The sequence below is a fragment of the Natrix helvetica genome (genome assembly GCF_964273705.1).
Source record: "Natrix helvetica genome assembly, chromosome: 8".
Lineage (NCBI taxonomy): Eukaryota > Metazoa > Chordata > Lepidosauria > Squamata > Natricidae > Natrix > Natrix helvetica.
In genome coordinates this window covers 13,849,716-13,866,727 of record NC_138559.1, presented here as the reverse complement: position 1 = coordinate 13,866,727, position 17,012 = coordinate 13,849,716, and the positions used below count along the sequence as shown (strand labels likewise).

General features: G+C 41.9%; 2 protein-coding genes across 5 annotated transcripts in view; one reads left to right on the top strand and one right to left on the bottom strand.

Moving 5' to 3' along the window:
- Positions 1–17,012, bottom strand: part of PLPP5 (phospholipid phosphatase 5) — a 24,558-nt gene extending 7,546 nt beyond the window's left edge. For 2 of the 4 annotated variants that reach the window (XM_081961064.1, XM_081961067.1), the window contains exon 1: positions 774–1,000. In XM_081961064.1, the coding sequence (XP_081817190.1) occupies positions 774–985 (212 nt within the window). In that variant the 5' untranslated portion in view covers positions 986–1,000. Of the gene's footprint in view, positions 1–744; positions 1,001–16,749 lie in introns of those variants that run through there. The other 2 variants (XM_081961065.1, XM_081961066.1) reach the window with 2 other exon arrangements.
- Positions 1,068–17,012, top strand: part of LOC309396177 (uncharacterized protein) — a 28,748-nt gene continuing 12,803 nt past the window's right edge. The window contains exon 1 of the mRNA XM_081961062.1: positions 1,068–1,086. The gene's annotated coding sequence lies outside the window, so the exon portion shown is untranslated. The remainder of the gene's footprint in view (positions 1,087–17,012) is intronic.

Below are 17,012 nucleotides of genomic sequence, written 5' to 3'. Positions count from 1 at the left end.
AGGGAGAATTGTGCAAACCCCAATTGATCTCTCCCCCACCCCACCTCTCTCTCTCTTCAAATCCATCTGGATCTCTTTAGGAGATGCCTATATATAGAAAATGCAAGACAGGTAGGTATCAGTTGTCTTTGATGGAGACTGGCATTTTTGTTCCAGGCATTTGCAACTCGAGCACTTCCTGAAGATATGGCCTACCCGACCCAATTGTATCATAGGTCCCTGAGTTTCATTGCAATGTACGGCAGCCCCTTAGTTCTAAGGGCCACATCTAGCAACATAAACCCTCTGGCTGGTGGGAATTCTGGATCTCAAGGGCCTTGACATCTGGCAGGCTTTTGTTTCCCCATCCCCTCACTTGCAGGCTCCGAAAGAACAGGCCAACATCTACCACCAGCCTACGTATCCCCCGCGGGATGCCCAGCCTGACGCACAGCGCAAAATTGCCACCAAACACTGCAGGTGCAATCTTTCTTTTGAGGGCCTTTAAGCCCACAGAGGACATGCAACCGGGCTCCGGCCAATTCCTAGCAACCACTGCGCCGAGGAGGCCGGCCCAAAGCTTTCCGAAAAGCCACGTAAATTCTTTGCAAAAGCTCCGGATGGGCAAGATGGTGAAAGGGGGAAGGAGAGACGAAGCCTGCCCACTGGCATTCCGGTAAGGCGTGGGAGTCCCCGAGAAGAGGGAGAGAAACGCCCCTTCCCCTTTATCTGCTCCTGCCTCGCGACCCCCTCCTCGGCACTCACAAGAAGAGACCCAGCAGCAACGCGCGCACCCCCACTTCCAGCAGCAGGGCCAGCCCCGCCCGCGGGACCGGGCACATCCTTCCCTCCGGCTGCGGCTGCAAGCCACGCGGCGCGCGCTCTTGCTCGTCTCCCGGGGAGGAAAGAGGGGAGGAGCCTCGCTCGGCTTTTCTCTCCTCCTCAAACTCCCCCCCCCCAACTTCCAGAAGCGGGCAGCGGAGTCCAAGCGGAGTGAGTCATCCATGCTGAAGTGGGAGAGGAAGAGCGCTAGGGGGCGCTGTTTGTTGGTCCCTTGCGTTAACCCGCTTTGGGGAGGGTAGAGACGGGGACAAGAAATCCTGGACCGTAAGTGATGAGGAGAGTTGGGGGGGCGGCGATGAAGGAGGGTATTTGTAGCTCAGGGTTAACATGGGGGGGGGGTCCTTGTGCTCTTTGAGCTGGGGGTTCGTTACCCCTCTTTCCTCCCCTTCTCATCTTCCGATTACCTATTTCCTTAGCTCAGGGGTGTCCAAACTTGAGAACTTTAAGACTTGTGGACTTCAACTCCCAGAATTCCCCAGCCAGCATGGGGAAGTTCCCAAGTTTGGACACCCCTGCCTTAGCTTCTTATGACTAGAACTTTGTTGGTTTGTATCTTAGGATTTATGTTGATTGCTTTTGTTGGGTATCCTATGGCTATCATTTAGTGTGGTGTCATGATTTATGATGGTTGAATTTTATGATCATGGTTTATCACTTGTTGCTTGCATGTACACTGAGAGCTTTTGCACCCGAGATAAATTCCTTCCATCACACTTGGCCAAGCATTGATGATGTTACCTAGCTTGGTAAATTAAACGATTGCAAGAAAACCACCAAGTTCAGAGAGTACCAAGGGCCCCACAGTTCAATCCTGAGCTGCATATATTCTCTTATATCAGTATCCAGACCACTGCTTTTCAAGTACAATAAATGAAGATGGCAGATGAGGAGATCTTTGGTAGAAAATGGGGCCCATGCCAAACAACTCAAAGCATTGCTTGTGTTTTCTTTGTGGTGTATCTAATGGATGCTATTCAACTGATTACTTAAGAGATAATGGTTCAGTTAATGGGAAGGAAAGTTCTAGCCAATGAAGACTCTGATCAGAAAGACAAGATTATTGTGTACATTTGCCAATAAGGCCATACTACTACGATGGATGGAAAATGAAGAATCAGGCTTTCCATTACCTACACCAGGGGTGTCCAAACTTGGGAACTTTAAGACTTGTGGACTTCAACTCCCAGAATTCCCCAGCCAGCATGGCTGGCTGGGGAATTCTGGAGTTGAAGTCCACAAGTCTTAAAGTTCCCAAGTTTGGACACCCCTGACCTACACGAAAAAGCTCAAAGCAAATATCAGTGAGGCATCCACTTATGGACAATTTGTAGGAGAAGGTTTAAAAGGGATGTTTCTTTTATATGGCCAAAACTAGAGAAAACTTCTCTAGTCCCTGATGGTTGCTGACATTTATTGTAAACTGAGGTGATACATTGGACTAAATCAAATTTTTCTATAACTGTTACGGTATTGATTGATTGCATCACAATCGATTGGATTTGCATAAGGCCGTGAGCCAAAAACAGACTAATCCCAAGATGATCAGTCATAACCTGGCCAAGTTAATCAAGCATTGTGGTTTACAAGTTGAGAATTATGGTCTGCTTTGTGGCAATTGGTTCATGCCCACATTTGGCTGTGATATTTAAATTAACCAAATGGATGGTATGGATACCACAATATTTTATGTCCAAAATATTAAGATCAACCTTGGCCTGATCTCAAACAGCAGGGTAAGACCTGGTTACGATTTGGAGAGGAGCTGTAGGCTGACCTGAGAATTTGAAAGAATCTATATCTATCCATCCATCCATCTATCTATTCGCCATTATTATTTTCATAAATAACTATATTATATTGTATTATACCTTAAATAAATATGGCAAATATTAATTGCAGACTAACTAGACACATCTATAAGTTGGCTATAGTTTTTACACATGATACAGTGAGATATAGTTACAATAATAAAACTGCACATATCTATAAATCAAATAAGAGATATAACATTGATATGACATGGTATTATCCAAATATGTATCAGCATGCATTTTCAATATAATAAAACATGATTAATAGTTTCAGACGTGCCTAGAAAGAGAAATATTTCAAATGTAATTCCACAGGGACCTTGATTGACAAAGCTGAAAGGCTGGTTAAAGATGACCTTGATTTTTCTGACCTTAGTTAAACCACAGTTCTCTACATCATTCACACATTTACAACCCTGTGCATCTATAGCACACATTTCTTCCTCCGTTGTGGGGAGCAGAATGGGGAAGCTGCTGGTTGAATGAAAATTGTAAATTCTGTGCATAATTGACTAATCATTTCCCTATCCGTAGAAATTCAAGCATGGGGAAGGCAGCTTTGCTATTCGCAAATCTCCTCTTTGGTTTTGATCGGACTTTCTCCCATACTCTTCTGTGAGCTAAGAATGGAGTAAGCCACAAGGCACATCATTAGAATTTGACTGAAGTAATGGACACCGCTAACATTCGAAGATCTTGGGCATGGCAAGCTGCATGATTCATTGGCACACAAGTGACTGATCACATGCCACATAACCCTCTTGCTGGGATCGCTTGCATTCTTCCCATCAGGCAGGCTCAAGTTGCTCGAAGTGATGATGAAGTCAACACATCCCTCCATTTGAGTTTCTCTGCTCTCATTAAGCTAGAGCAGTTGGGGTAGAAAACTCAATTGGGAAACTCCTTGGCATTATCCCTGTAAAAAATGGTGTCATTGGCCTCCAGGGTCATATTCTCAATCATTGCACTGCCATAGCAAAGATTTTTCAGCCTGGTGGAATTTTTCTTGACATTTTTGAAGAACTTCCTCCACATCCTCCTCCTATGTAAGTTGCTCCACCTCAAGCAGAGACCAACATAGGTGCAGAGGCCTGCAAGGAAGACCGTGACCAGCAGATGCTTCCACATTGTGAAGGCTTTGGGGGGGAAAAAAAGATACGTGCTCAAATATTGCATAAGTAGCAGTACTGAAAAAGTATTATACCTAAAATAAATGTGGCAAATATTCATTGTAGACTAACTAGACACATCTATAAGTTGGCCATAGTTCTGTTGTTGGGAGCAGAATGGGGAAGCTGATGGTTGAATGAAGATTGGAAATGTCTGCACATAATTGACTAATCATTTCCCTATCCAACATATTGCATAAGTAGCAGTACTGAAAACGTTTGGAAACCATTGCAATTATAAGAATTCACCGTAGTTTAATCCTTGTTCTGCCTGCTAGAGAAAAAGAAACTTCCGTTGACATGCAAGAACAGTACTAGACAAGAGCCAACAGAAACTCCATTTTCACTAAGATTCACATCCAAATAGATTCTTCTGCACTACTCAACCAAGATCAAATTAAAACCCCTTTACATCTTAGCCGTAAAAAAAAAAAAAACCTTGTGTGTGTGTGTTGGCTCCAAAAACCAAAAAAGACATCTTGTGATTCTTTTCAACTGATTTTTTTTAATTGTCACTGACTCATAGACAGAAATCTTGCTAAATAAAAGGATGCCAACAGTTCCTTAAGGCATATACTCTGGAAACTATTAGGCAGGAACTGTCTTCACCCTGCGTCTCTCACACAAACTCTCTGAACTGAGTTCTCTCTTGCTCCTCTGGAATGCCCCTCCCTCCACTGGGAATCCTGACTATATCCTTGTGTGTGAAAGGAGGAGCGAGACTGAAAAGCAGATAACAGCAAAGGCATAGATGAAATTTTGTATTTATTTTTTGTTCTAAAATAACAGAAAAGAAAAGGAATAAACACAGATGCAGTTATGATGCAATTTTCTAGAATAGAAAATTGTTTTTTTTAAGTGAAAAAATGCGTGAGGGAAAAGGAATCAAAGCATAAGATATTGATAAAACAGTCAACAGTTACAAATCTATGTATATTTATCTAATGCAAATATCCAAGTGCATGCATACCCTGTTTCCCTGAAAATAAGCCCTCCTCAGATAATAAGCCATCCCCTAAAATAATTAAATTCATGTGCAGCAGGTCCCTGCCATTTCCTGGGGTTGGAGGAATATGCCCTACATGCACCTGCCATCCTCCCCCAAATGCTACCTACCACGCCCCTTCTCTTAGTGGCGGCTGCAAAAAGAGCAGCAGGCCCAGTGCACTAAAGCTGGCAAGAGTGGGCCAGAAACAGTGACAGAACTTCCGGCCCTCTCGGGATCAGCTGATCCTCAGGCTGCAGGCTGAGGTTAAGGGGCCTCATGCACCTCAAAAATAACAAGACCTCCCCCAAAATAAAGCCAAAAAAAAAAGACCTGTCTTATTTTTGGGGAAACAGTATTTGTTTCTAATACAGTTAAATTGTATCCCTTAACATTAGTTTTAAAACTAGGAGTATATGATCATTACTCAGGGGTGTCTGAAGGTCTTGTATGTGAAGTGCATATGCCTCTGAATACAATTCTAGCAAAGTCAGATTGATACAATATGACAGTGATGGCGAACCTATGGCACACGTGCCACAGGTGGCACGTGGAGCCATTTGTCAGGGCACGCGAGGCGCTGCCCTGTCAGCTGGCCAGCGCGCATGTGCGTGCTGGCCAGCTGAGTTCACCTTTTTAAAAGCCATTTTTCACCCTCCCCAGGCTCCAGAGGCTTTATAGGAGCCTGGGGAGGGTGAAAAGAGCCCCCCCGCCCCCCCCAGAAGCTCTCTGGAGGCTTCAGGGACCGTCCGGAGGCTTCCCTGAAGTCTTCGGAACACTGAAAACAACCCTCTGAGCAAACCGAAAGTCACTTCCGGTTTGCTCGGAGGATCCTTTTGAGTGCTCCGAAGGCTTCAGGGAAGCCTCTGGACGGACCCTGAAGCCTCCAGAGAGCTCCTGGGGGGGGCGGGGAGGCTCTTTTCACCCTCCCCAGGCTCCTATAAAGCCTCTGGAGCCTGGGGAGGGCGCAAAAAGCATGTAAAGATGGGGGGGGGGGGTCGCACGTTGTGCGCGCATGCGCATAGGGGTCACGCATTGCATTATGGGTGCGGCACGCCCGCACATGACCCCCCTTCACTCCCCCCACTTGTGGCACGCGAGCCATAAAAGGTTCGCCGTCGCTGCAATATGATGTCACCCAACCAGCTAGATCAGACTAAGAAATCAGTATATGTATAAATCAGGATCTTTTACTCTAACAGCTATAGTAACTGACCATGTTGACAAAAAAGCTGGGACATTCAGCCACATTTTTCATTACCCCTGAAACTTCAGCAAGCATATGTCTGTTGCTGTGGAAACTTTTTCCTCGGTAAATAAAACGGAATAAAACTTAAGGCCATTGTTCTTCTCCAAATTGAATTATAGTGAAGGAAAGAGATGCAGATAGATATTTTGGTACCGATCAATTGTTTTCTTGGATGTTTCTGGAAAGGATACTTGCAAAGAAGTGATACATCCCTTTACATATGCGATTCTGGAGAAAAATGGCAGGCTTGGAGGCACAGTAGGAGGGTGATAACATGCTGGTGAGCTAAAAAGTAAACCTGATTTTAAAAATTGCCAACAGAAGGAAGAAAAACAAATCCATTTACTGAGAGTTGCTAAATTTCTTTTACCCATGCAAGATTTGGTGCATTGTTTAAACTACTTTAATGCTCCTAGGATCAGTCCAGGTGGACATTTGTTGCACTAAAATTAACTTTTTTTAAAGGTACAGTATTCATCTTTATCCTCAGATGCTAATATTGAAAGGGTAGGTTTAGCTAGAAGCTACTGAGCCATCTGCTTTTCCTCAGAAGACTGGGAATTACTCATCAAAATATCTGATTTCCAAATCCATTTAGCAGCATGGTAATCTGTTTCAAAGGCTGTTCTTATTTGTTTTGCTTTCCAAGGTAAGCCTTAGGTGATATTTGACACTGAATGTACTCCAATACCTGCTTATCATCAGACAGCTGGATAAATATACAGGGGGCCACAAACTTCAACTAGATTATTTGATTGTCTCTAGAGATTCTCAGTCATCCAGGTCATGGTTGTCCCAAAGGTGCTTTTTCAAGAGGCAACTGGACTTTCTTGTTTTTTTTTCTTTTGAAGACGTTTTGCTTCTCATCCAAGAAGCTTCTTCAGCTCTGACAGGATGGTGGGAAATGGAAAGATGTATATTCCTTGCAGACGTCTGGTCATTTGCATCATTTTAGAGGGTCATTGAAGCACTTGGGGGTTTATCTGTGTCCTCAGGGTCACCTTGAGATTATGGATGATCTAATGCAGTTGCCCCAATAGCTTACTTTCTATGATTATTACTATTGTGGCTTTGCTGAGATGAAATTGGGAATGTCACATGGTCAAGTTGAAATCATGTCCATAGCTGTAATAATTTGTGTTCTGTTCCTCAGATTGGACGGAGGAGAAAAAAGAGAAAATTTGCACCGGCTGTAGATAGGAAGCACGTCTTCATATACACATGGCATTGATGTTTGGAAAAAGAATGATTAATTTCATACTAAGAGACAGAATCAAGAAATGGAATCAGATGTTCTCTCACCTGTCAAACACTCAACGGATGTTTGACAGATGGCCCAAAACATTTGCATCCTTAGAAACAGAGTCCAGAGGCAAATATTTTCTGCTTTGTAACAGCACTCAAGCCTTCTCATTTTCTAATCCAATTAGTAGAAGGTGGTCCAGAGCCTTTATGGCAAATTTGCAGTCATAAACAATGTTCTGTTGTTTACACCCACTTTTAGGGAAGAGAACTGAATTTGAGGATGCTCACTTTAGAAGGAGACAGGCAGGGAAACTGACTCCAATCAAATCAAATCAAACTGGACGTAGCTACAAGATTGACAACAAACCCCACTCTCCCCCTGCATTAGCTGCTTCCCCTGCCCATCTTTTAATCTCAGTAAGGTATTTTTATTATTTCGTTGTTTTATTGTTTCACTATGTTGTTACTGTTACATTTTCCTTTTCATTCCTTGATTTTTACCGTGGTAAGTCACCAAGAGTAGCTCTATGGCGAGATACATAGAAAAGAAATTTAACAAATAATAAAAGCAAGCAAAAGTAATACCAATAGTAATAGGTGTCTTGGGTGCAATCCCAAAACAACTGGAGCATCACTTGAACGTTATTGGCATTGACAAATTCACCATCAATCAATTACAAAAGGTGGTTTTATTTAGAATAGCTTATATCCTACAATGATATCTTAACACGATCAAACACCCACATCTGCCTCTCCCAGATCTTGGAAAAGACTACTTGGGAAAGGTAGACAAAAATGCCAAATCCAGTCCAAACATCTGGCTGACTAAATAAAATTTCAAAACAACTGGGGCACCACTTGAACATCATCGGCATTGACAGATTCACCATTAGTCAATTGCAAAAGGCAGCTTTACTTGGAACATCTTATAACTTGTGATAATATCTCAATACCATTAAATATTTACATCTGTTTATCCCAGTTCCTTGAGAAGGACTCAAGGATGCCAAATCCAGCCTGAACATCTGTCTGATTGTGCAATGAATCATCATCATAAAATTATTCCTGTAGGCTTTGCACATTACATTAGAACACTCAGAATTATTATATCTTGAGTAATTTAATAAGGTTCTTGCAAGGCAATTTCTAAGGAATCAGGAGTTTGTAGGGACTTGTTAATTTTCTTTGGGAGTGGTAGGAATTAATTAAACCTTTTCTTCTTTTGACGGAATCAGCAAATATATATATATATATATATATATGTATGTATGTATGTATGTATGTATGTATGTATGTATGTATGTATGTATGTAGTTAGGTAGGTAGGTAGGTAGGTAGGTAGGTATATGTATGTCTGTATGTACTATAAATGTTTCTAGGGTGAAGAAATGTATACCATATTGGGTGGAAGCCCAGTTTCATTTCTGAACTTGAATATGAGTGTTTGGTATTGGAAGGGCCTTGTACCACTGTTGACACATATGGCAGATTGCAGAATAAGTGAAACCAACCACACCCCTGATTTATTTGTAGTCTGACTTCAAAGAAGAAAAGAGACAATGGACTGGGGGAGACAAATGAGGCGGAGATTACCAATGCCGAATACGAACAAGATTTTGTTATGCTAGTTACATTGGCAATCCATCTAAGCAGTATGGGAAAGCTGCGTGAGAGCTAGTGTGCTGGTTAAGTTATCAAGGCCATGATTCTAGGCTGGATGAATACTGTATCCAGTTTTGGTCACCATATTATAAAAAAGAAGTGAAGAGAAGAGCAACCAAGATGATTAGGGGACTGGAGCCTAAAACATACAATGAATGGTTGCAGGAACTGGGCATGGCTAGTCTAGTGAAGAGAAGTGTTGAAAGAAATGTCCTTCTGGGTTCAGCTCCAAGTGAGGGAAAAAGACACTGGAGACATGGAGGCTGCTTGGAAAGATGGTTTAATGGTGGACAGGACCACATGGCTTGAGCTCCTGAACAGAAAAGCTGCAGGGAGCTACTTTGTCTTTAAAACATGTTTTTCCCTTTTCACATCCAGGGAAATATAATATTCTGCCTTTTCAATATTTCCTAGGATATTTCATTTTTTCTAGGAGAGGGACGGGTTTTAACTTCCTACAGAAGGACCAGGGGAGACAGGATAGCAGTCTTCCAATATTTGAGGGGCTGCTACAAAGAGGACTGGGGGTGTCAAGGTATTTTCCCAAGGCACCTGAAGGCTAGACAAGGAATAATGGATGGAAACTGATCAAGGAGAGATTCAAACTAGAAATAAGTAGACATTTTCTGACAGTGTGAACTATCAACCGTTGGAAGAGCTTGCCTTCAGAAGTTGTGGGAGCTTCATCACTGGAGATTTTCAAGAAAAGATTGGATTCCCATTTGTCAGAAAAGATGTAGGGTCTCCTGCTTTGATGTGGGGTTGGATTAGATGACCTCTATAAGGTCCTTTTCAACTCTATTAATCTGTCAGGTCTGGGTTAGTCTCAGGCACAAACCCAGGTTGGTACCTTGGGCCAGTCATTCCCTCAACCTCAGGAAAGAGACAATGGCAAACCACTTCTGAAAAACTACTGTTGCCAGGAATCGGAAAAAAGCATCCTCTCCTACAAGACACAATGGCAGATGGTACCGCTTCCTGCCGATGTAAAGATTTGCATTTTTAGAAGGGACAACATTGGCACCTCTAATCTTTACAATATACAATACAATAGCAGAGTTGGAAGGGACCTTGGAGGTCTTCTAGTCCAACCCCCTGCCTACAAATGGCTATCCAACATCTTCTTAAAGACTTCCAGTGTTGGGGCATTCACAACTTCTGGAGGCAAGCTGTTCCACTGATTATTTGTTCTAACTGTCAGGAAGTTTCTCCTCAGTTCTAAGTTGCTTCTCTCCTTGATTAGTTTCCACCCATTGCTTCTTGTTCTACCCTCAGGTGCCTTGGATAATAGTTTGACTCCCTCTTCTTTGTGGCAACCCCTGAGATATTGGAAGACTGCTATTATGTCTCCCTCAGTCCTTCTTTTCATTAAACTAGACATACCCAGTTCCTGCAGCCGTTCTTCATATGTTTTAGTCTCCAGTCCCCTCATCCTCTTTCTTGCTCTTCTCTGCACTCTTTCTAGTGTCTCCACATCTTATCTATATCGTGGTGACCAAAACTGCATGCAGTATTCCAAGTATGGCCATACCAAGGCATTATAAAGTGGTATTTATAATGCCTTGGTAAGGCCACACTTGGAATACTGCATGCAGTTTTGGTCACCACGATGTGCTTTGATATCCTAGGGCAGTACCTATCTAGTCGTGGCCTAAAGCTGTCCATGACCATGACTAAAATTTATGTTGGGACAATGCAAATTTTACCTCTGGAGAATCCCAGAGTGAGGTTTTTTCTGCTTTAAAGCAACAGCTATGCAACATGTTTAAAAACTGGTACGCATACTAAGTGTGCATGACCTTGGACTTATATCCCGATAGACGGGATAGTCACGGGATTATTCACTTTCTTGTAGAGTCAGATGACAGAATCCTAATATATTTCCCTCTATATACCGTATTTTCTGATGTGTAAGATGACTTTTTAACCCAAAAAAATTATTTCAAAAATCAGGGGTCGACTTATACACCAGGTATAAGAAAAGCAATACCAAAAAAACAAAAACAAAACCATCAGCCAGTGTATGAAAGATAAAAGAATGATATTAACATTGATTAAAATGAGGTTATTTGCAGGGGGGAAAGTGGCCACTCTTCCCAGCTCGCCTCCTCCACTCCGTCGCCCCTGCCAACCCGCCCCGTGCCTTGGGGACCCAAGCACCACCTCGCTGCCTGGCTGAGCTGTCACGCTGCTGCTAACAGGTGGTGGAGCCGACAGACTGGGTGCTGGTTCGGGCTCGGAGCACTCCGCTGCTGCTGGTCCACCATGCGCTTTGCCACCCCCTTCCTCTTTGCAGGGGCCCAGCAGGGAAAATGGGCGCTCATTGCCTTGGAGAAGCTGAGGATTACTCTGTTGTTGAAAGATCCAACAGGATTGGCTGTTGTATTTTCAGTCTTGGCCATAAGAATTTCTTCTTTCTCTGACAAAAGGCAATAGGCTACTTGCTAGGCACAAGGCAGGCTGCAGAGCATACAATTTACTTCTCTAACGCCTTTCAGTTCCTACTGCTGTCTATCATATACTGCATAATAATTTTGTTGACTCTGCTAATGTAACAGAAAATAACTTGATTAATGTAATGGAAGTCCTGGAAGATTGCCAGTCTACTTCAATAACACTATTCTTCAGTGGAACTCCACAAGAGTGTAAGCAACTGTTATTGTGCAATAGCCTATCCTGATTATGCGGATTGGTTCTCAATCTACCACATTCAGCTTTTGGGATATCTCCGGGCTGATAAAATGCAGTGAACAACCATGCTAGATTGAAGTGTGAATACCACAGGAATACACGTCAGATGTTGGTTAGAAAGACCAGTAGTAACACTTATGGATTTTGAATAAATAAGTAGCACAGAAGCTAATTATAATTTTAGAGAGGAATGGAAAGAAAGGGAAAGCTGTCAGTAAATGATAAATAATGGTCATCTCATTCTAATTCCTTCCAGATTTACAAGTCTCTGCTGTCTGGAGAGTTTGGAATACAGTATTACATACAGTTTGTATCATGGGACCTGGAGAAGGAGGCATTTGGATAGTTCTTGGGTTAGGGCCACAATTGAGCCCCAAAATTTCTGTTGCTAAACAAAGACAGTTGTTAAAATGAGTTTTGGCCATTTTATGACTTTTCATGCCACATTTGTTAAGTGGATCACTGCAGTTGATTAAGTCAGCAACATGGTGGCCAATTGAACTTGGCTTCCCCATTGCTTGTGAGAAGATTGCAAAAGGGGATCACACGAGCCCGAGACACTGCAACCATCACGAGTCAGTTGTCAAGCATCTGGGTTTTGATCAGCTGTTCATGGGGATGCTGCAATGATAGTAAGTGGAAAAAAATGGTCGTAAGTCATCTCTTTCAGTGTCATTGTAACTCCAAAGGGTCACTATACAAAGGTTTGCAAGTCGAGGTCTACCTGTACTAAAACTATTCATTTGAAAACTGGGTAAGATCCTGCTGTACATCAAGGTGGGGAACCTGTGATCTTCAAGATGTTAATATAATTTCCAACTTCCTCATCCCCAACCATAACAGTATATAAGGCAATGAAGTTGGTCTTGTGAAAAGTAGTGGCAGTTAGACGTTTTCCCCTAGGCATTCATTAACTCACAACTCTAGGCACAAGCATTCAAGTGTTGCAGCTGCTTATGATATTTCAGCCACACCCTGGTGTTTTCAAGGACACGCTGATGTTCGGAGGCAGCGTCATCCTGCCCAGACCCACAGCTTACTAAAGCAAACGTTAAGACTCAGTGGAAAAAGCGGGTGCAGGAAAAAGGTTATAAGTAAATGGCAGAGAGGTGGGGAAGTGGAAGTGACGTCTGGAGATTATTAACAATCAGGCAAGAGGACTGTTATTCAACTGCCAGAAGCACAAGCTACGAGAAGCAGCAAATGCTGTTGGGAATCTGGTTGGAGCTTTGCCAAAAGCTTGATAGTAACACAGAAAGGAATGGAAACAGCACCTCATCCCAACTAGTACAAGAACTTTTGGGAAAAGGCAAAGGTTGTATGCAAGTTTGAGATTTTTGTTTGAACCGAGTATTAAGAAAAAAACTACGGTAAGTCATGCCAAACATGCTTTTTCAAAAGGCAACTGGGCTTTGTTTTTTCTTTAAGATGCTTCGCTCTCATCCAAGAAGCTTCTTGAGCTCTGATGAAGCTTCTTGGATGAGAAGCAAAATGTCTTCAAGGAAAAACAAAGTCCAGTTGCCTTTTGAAAAAGCACCTACATGGCTGAGAATCTCCATAAACATTTAAAAGACTTATTATAAAGGAATGAGTATTACAGAGATACGGGGGTGGCAACATCGCCTTGCAAAATCTAGAAGGCAGAGTTGACCCAGAATAATACCCTGTAGTTGGGGTAGGGATGTGCTGTAAACAGTGTGTACAGATTTACTACACAGTGGTATGTCCAGTCCTTGGAAACCAACAAACTTTCAAAAATGGCTAAGTTGGTGAGAACATTGCAACGTTATGCAAAAGCTTGGATGACAATGGTTTTTGTAAACCAGGAATGGGGGCCTTGCCTGTTCACTAATCATACCATTGTCTGTCTATCATCACAAACTGTTCTTCTTGTAGTTTATTTCACAGGTGATAAACATTCTTCTTGTTGTTTTGGAATACAAAAAAAGAAGACAACTAATTAAGATGTTTTGTAGGCTTCAGAGTGGGGATTTCTCTAATCCTTTAAAGTTGCTGTCAGGCCTTTTGGGATCTTTGGCCTGCCACACTAATATTCTATTCTACTATGCTGTTTCATTAGTGGGGGATGGGAGGGGGAATAGTAAGGAGTAGAATGTGATGCTGTCAAAATGAAACTCCTTTCTAGAATCCAAGCTCATTCTTTGCCTCTACACCTCTGCAACTGACTGGAACTGGATGGGTGGAACTGCCAGCATGGCAGTGGAAGATTGGGCCATGTGATGGACTTGTGAGTGTGGGGCCAGGGTCTTGAACTTTCAACTGGGTGGGGAAAACCTGGAAGTTTTCAGATTCGGGTTTTCCCAGATGTGCCAAACTGACTCTCTTAATAAATTGGAACTTTGAGCAATACTTTGCCTTGGACTCTGATTTAATTTTGGATGTTATTTGGAACCCTGACAATTGCATTTGATAGGGACTTCAAAATAGAAACCAGCATTCAACTAGGTACTACGGGAGTTCTCTTGTTTTGTCCCCTAAAATGAGAAATGAATCTGAACAAACATTACATAGGTTAAATTTAATTATCTCATTAGATTAGGGTTGGGCCAGAAATCAATTTACCAGCTACTTTTAATGTTTACAATTTAATCTATGTATTGTAGATGTTCTCAAGCTTTACATGCTTGCACAGGTAAGACTCAGAGTAAATATTAATGGTGCTGAAGCTTTCCCTGATCAGATTTCAAATATTTTAGCAATTCTTCCTCTAAATTGTTGACAAAACCCTGGAGTTTATCACCACAGCTTGGGAACATTGAGATTTATCAATATGTCCCAGTCATAGCTCAAGGGATATCTTTTCAAGCCACACCTATCCTCCTGAAAATGGGCTTGATAACATTTATCATTAGATTGGTCAACACTACAGGTAAAGAAATGGCAGTTTCAAACAAACCATCCCTCCTTCCACAAGTCCACTCTTTAAAGCAGCGGTTCTCAATCTGTGGGCCGGGACCCCTTTGGGGGTCGAATGACCCTTTCACAGGGGTCGCCTAAGACCATTGGAAAACCCAGGTTTTCGATGGTCTTAGGAACCGAGACACCAATTTGATGGTTGGGGGGGTCACCACAACATGAGGAACTGTATTAAAGGGTCGGGGCATTGGGAAGGTTCAGAACCACTGCTTTAAAGCAATAAACCACGAATACAGACAGTCCTCTACTTATGACCACAACTGAGCCCAAAATTTCCACTGCTAAACAAGACAGTCTTGCCTCATTTTATGATCTTTCTTGATGCAGTTAAGCGAATCACTGCAGTTGTTAAATTAACAACATGGTTGTTAAGTGAGTTTGCTTTCCAGAAGGTTGTCAAAGGTGTTTAACATGACCCTGGGACACTGCAACCGACATAAATACATGCCAGTTGCCAAGTGTCTGCATTTTGATCATGTGACCTAGAGATGCTGCAACAGTTCTAAGTGTGAAAAACAGTCGTAAGTCACCTTTTTCAGCATCGTTGCAACTTTGGATGGTCACTGAACGAAGGGTTGTAAGTCGAGGACTACCTGTAGACAGTCCAGCAAGAGTAAGTCACCTTTATGCTGAGCCAAGCAGGTTCCCCCTCCTTCTCGACAATCCCATGAATAAGATGCATTTGTTCCTCCTTTTGGGTAGTCGCAATCAGTTTTTTGACATGGTGGTCTCACATTGCTCCTCCGATTTGTTCATGGTATAGAGATGATTGAAGCTGTTAAGGGTTCAGCATTCATCATTTGAATTTTGGGGAGGCTGCTGTATTCTTTATGTCAGAGCTTAGATCTAGGATGGAAAAGAAAAGCAGCCTGGGTTCAAAATATGGACGCCGAAATATTTGAAACAACAAGCAATTTAGTCTTGGAAGGAGGACCTCTTGTAAAAGTATTTCTCTCTCTGAGAAAGAAGGTTGCTCTATAATCTATATGTCGCCTTCCTTTCTCTTTGTAAGCTGATATCTGTTGCCAGTCATAAATAGAATATTTGCCACTTCTACTGATCAAAGAAAATATTTGCAATAGTGTTTGATTTGCTAATCTGCACATATTCACCTCGAATGCTCCACAAATGTCCATAAAAAGGCATCCCTTATTTGAATAAACTGCATTTGTTTTATTTTTTCCTTTCCCAATACTTAAGATGATTTTTCTAGACATAAATGCCACATTTTGTGCACGAATGTATTAAAGCAGTCATGTAGCCCTGGATATTTTGAATTACAATAGTACATGAAAATCAACAGTGATGGCGTTTAGTAATATTTTGCAGAATTCATGTTTCTTTCAGCAAGATTTTATACAAAGAAGCTAATTTTAGATTATGCACACGCTCACATTTGCGAACCAATAGCGAAGGTAAGTTGATTTCACCCCTGCTGAAGACCCTCTGCAGAGAGATTAGTGAGCTTCCTTGTGCAGTTTATTGACCACTGTGGGAACAGGCTGTTGGACTAAATGGGCAACAAACAAACCACCATTGTTATGTGAGTCACAACTGGAAAATAAAATAATACAGGTAGTTCTCGACTTACAACCCAATTGAGACCAAAACATACGTTATTTTTATCCTCCTCACATATCTATTTATTTAATAATTTTAACTTGTTGTATTTTTGCTACTGACTGTACACCGCCCCGAGTCCCTTTTGGGAGAGGGGGCGGTCTATAAGCGCTAATAAATAATAATAATAATAAATAATAATAATATTAAGTCAGACTTTTGTTAAGTAAGTTTTGTCCCCTTTTACAACCTTTCTTGCCGCAGTTGTTAAGTGAATCACTGCAAATTTTAAGTTAGTGACACGGTTGTTAAATGACTTCCCAATTAACTTTGCTTGTCAGATTGTCGCAAAAGCTGATCACTGGGACACTGCAACCATCATAAATACATGCCAGTTGCCAAGCATCTGAATGTTGATCACGTAATCATGGGGATGCTTCAATGGTCATAAGTGTGAAAAATGGTCATAAATCATTTTCAATAAAAACAAACCACTTTTTTTCAGTGCTGTAGTAACTTTGAACGGTTCCTAAATCAACTGTTGTAAGTTGAAGACTACCCATAATATAATACGATTGGATGAGGCTAAAGGAGATGGTAGCAATTGAATGATCTTACCTTAATTCTGCGGAAGAGAAACTTCCATCTTCTTTTCTGGCTATTGCTGAGTGAATCTTAGCTGCCGTTTCTGAATAGATTGCTTTGGACATCAGCTCCTTCTAGATTTTCCTGAAGCTTAAGAGTCAGAGCCTAGAAATACAGTAAAAGTTCAAATGCCCTTAAGGTTGAAAAATGGTCACTTCCCCTCTTGTGGTGAATGAAAATCTCTCCTTTTCTTTCTATTTTCTTCTGTCAAACTCAGAAGCAAGGCTGAAAGTCTT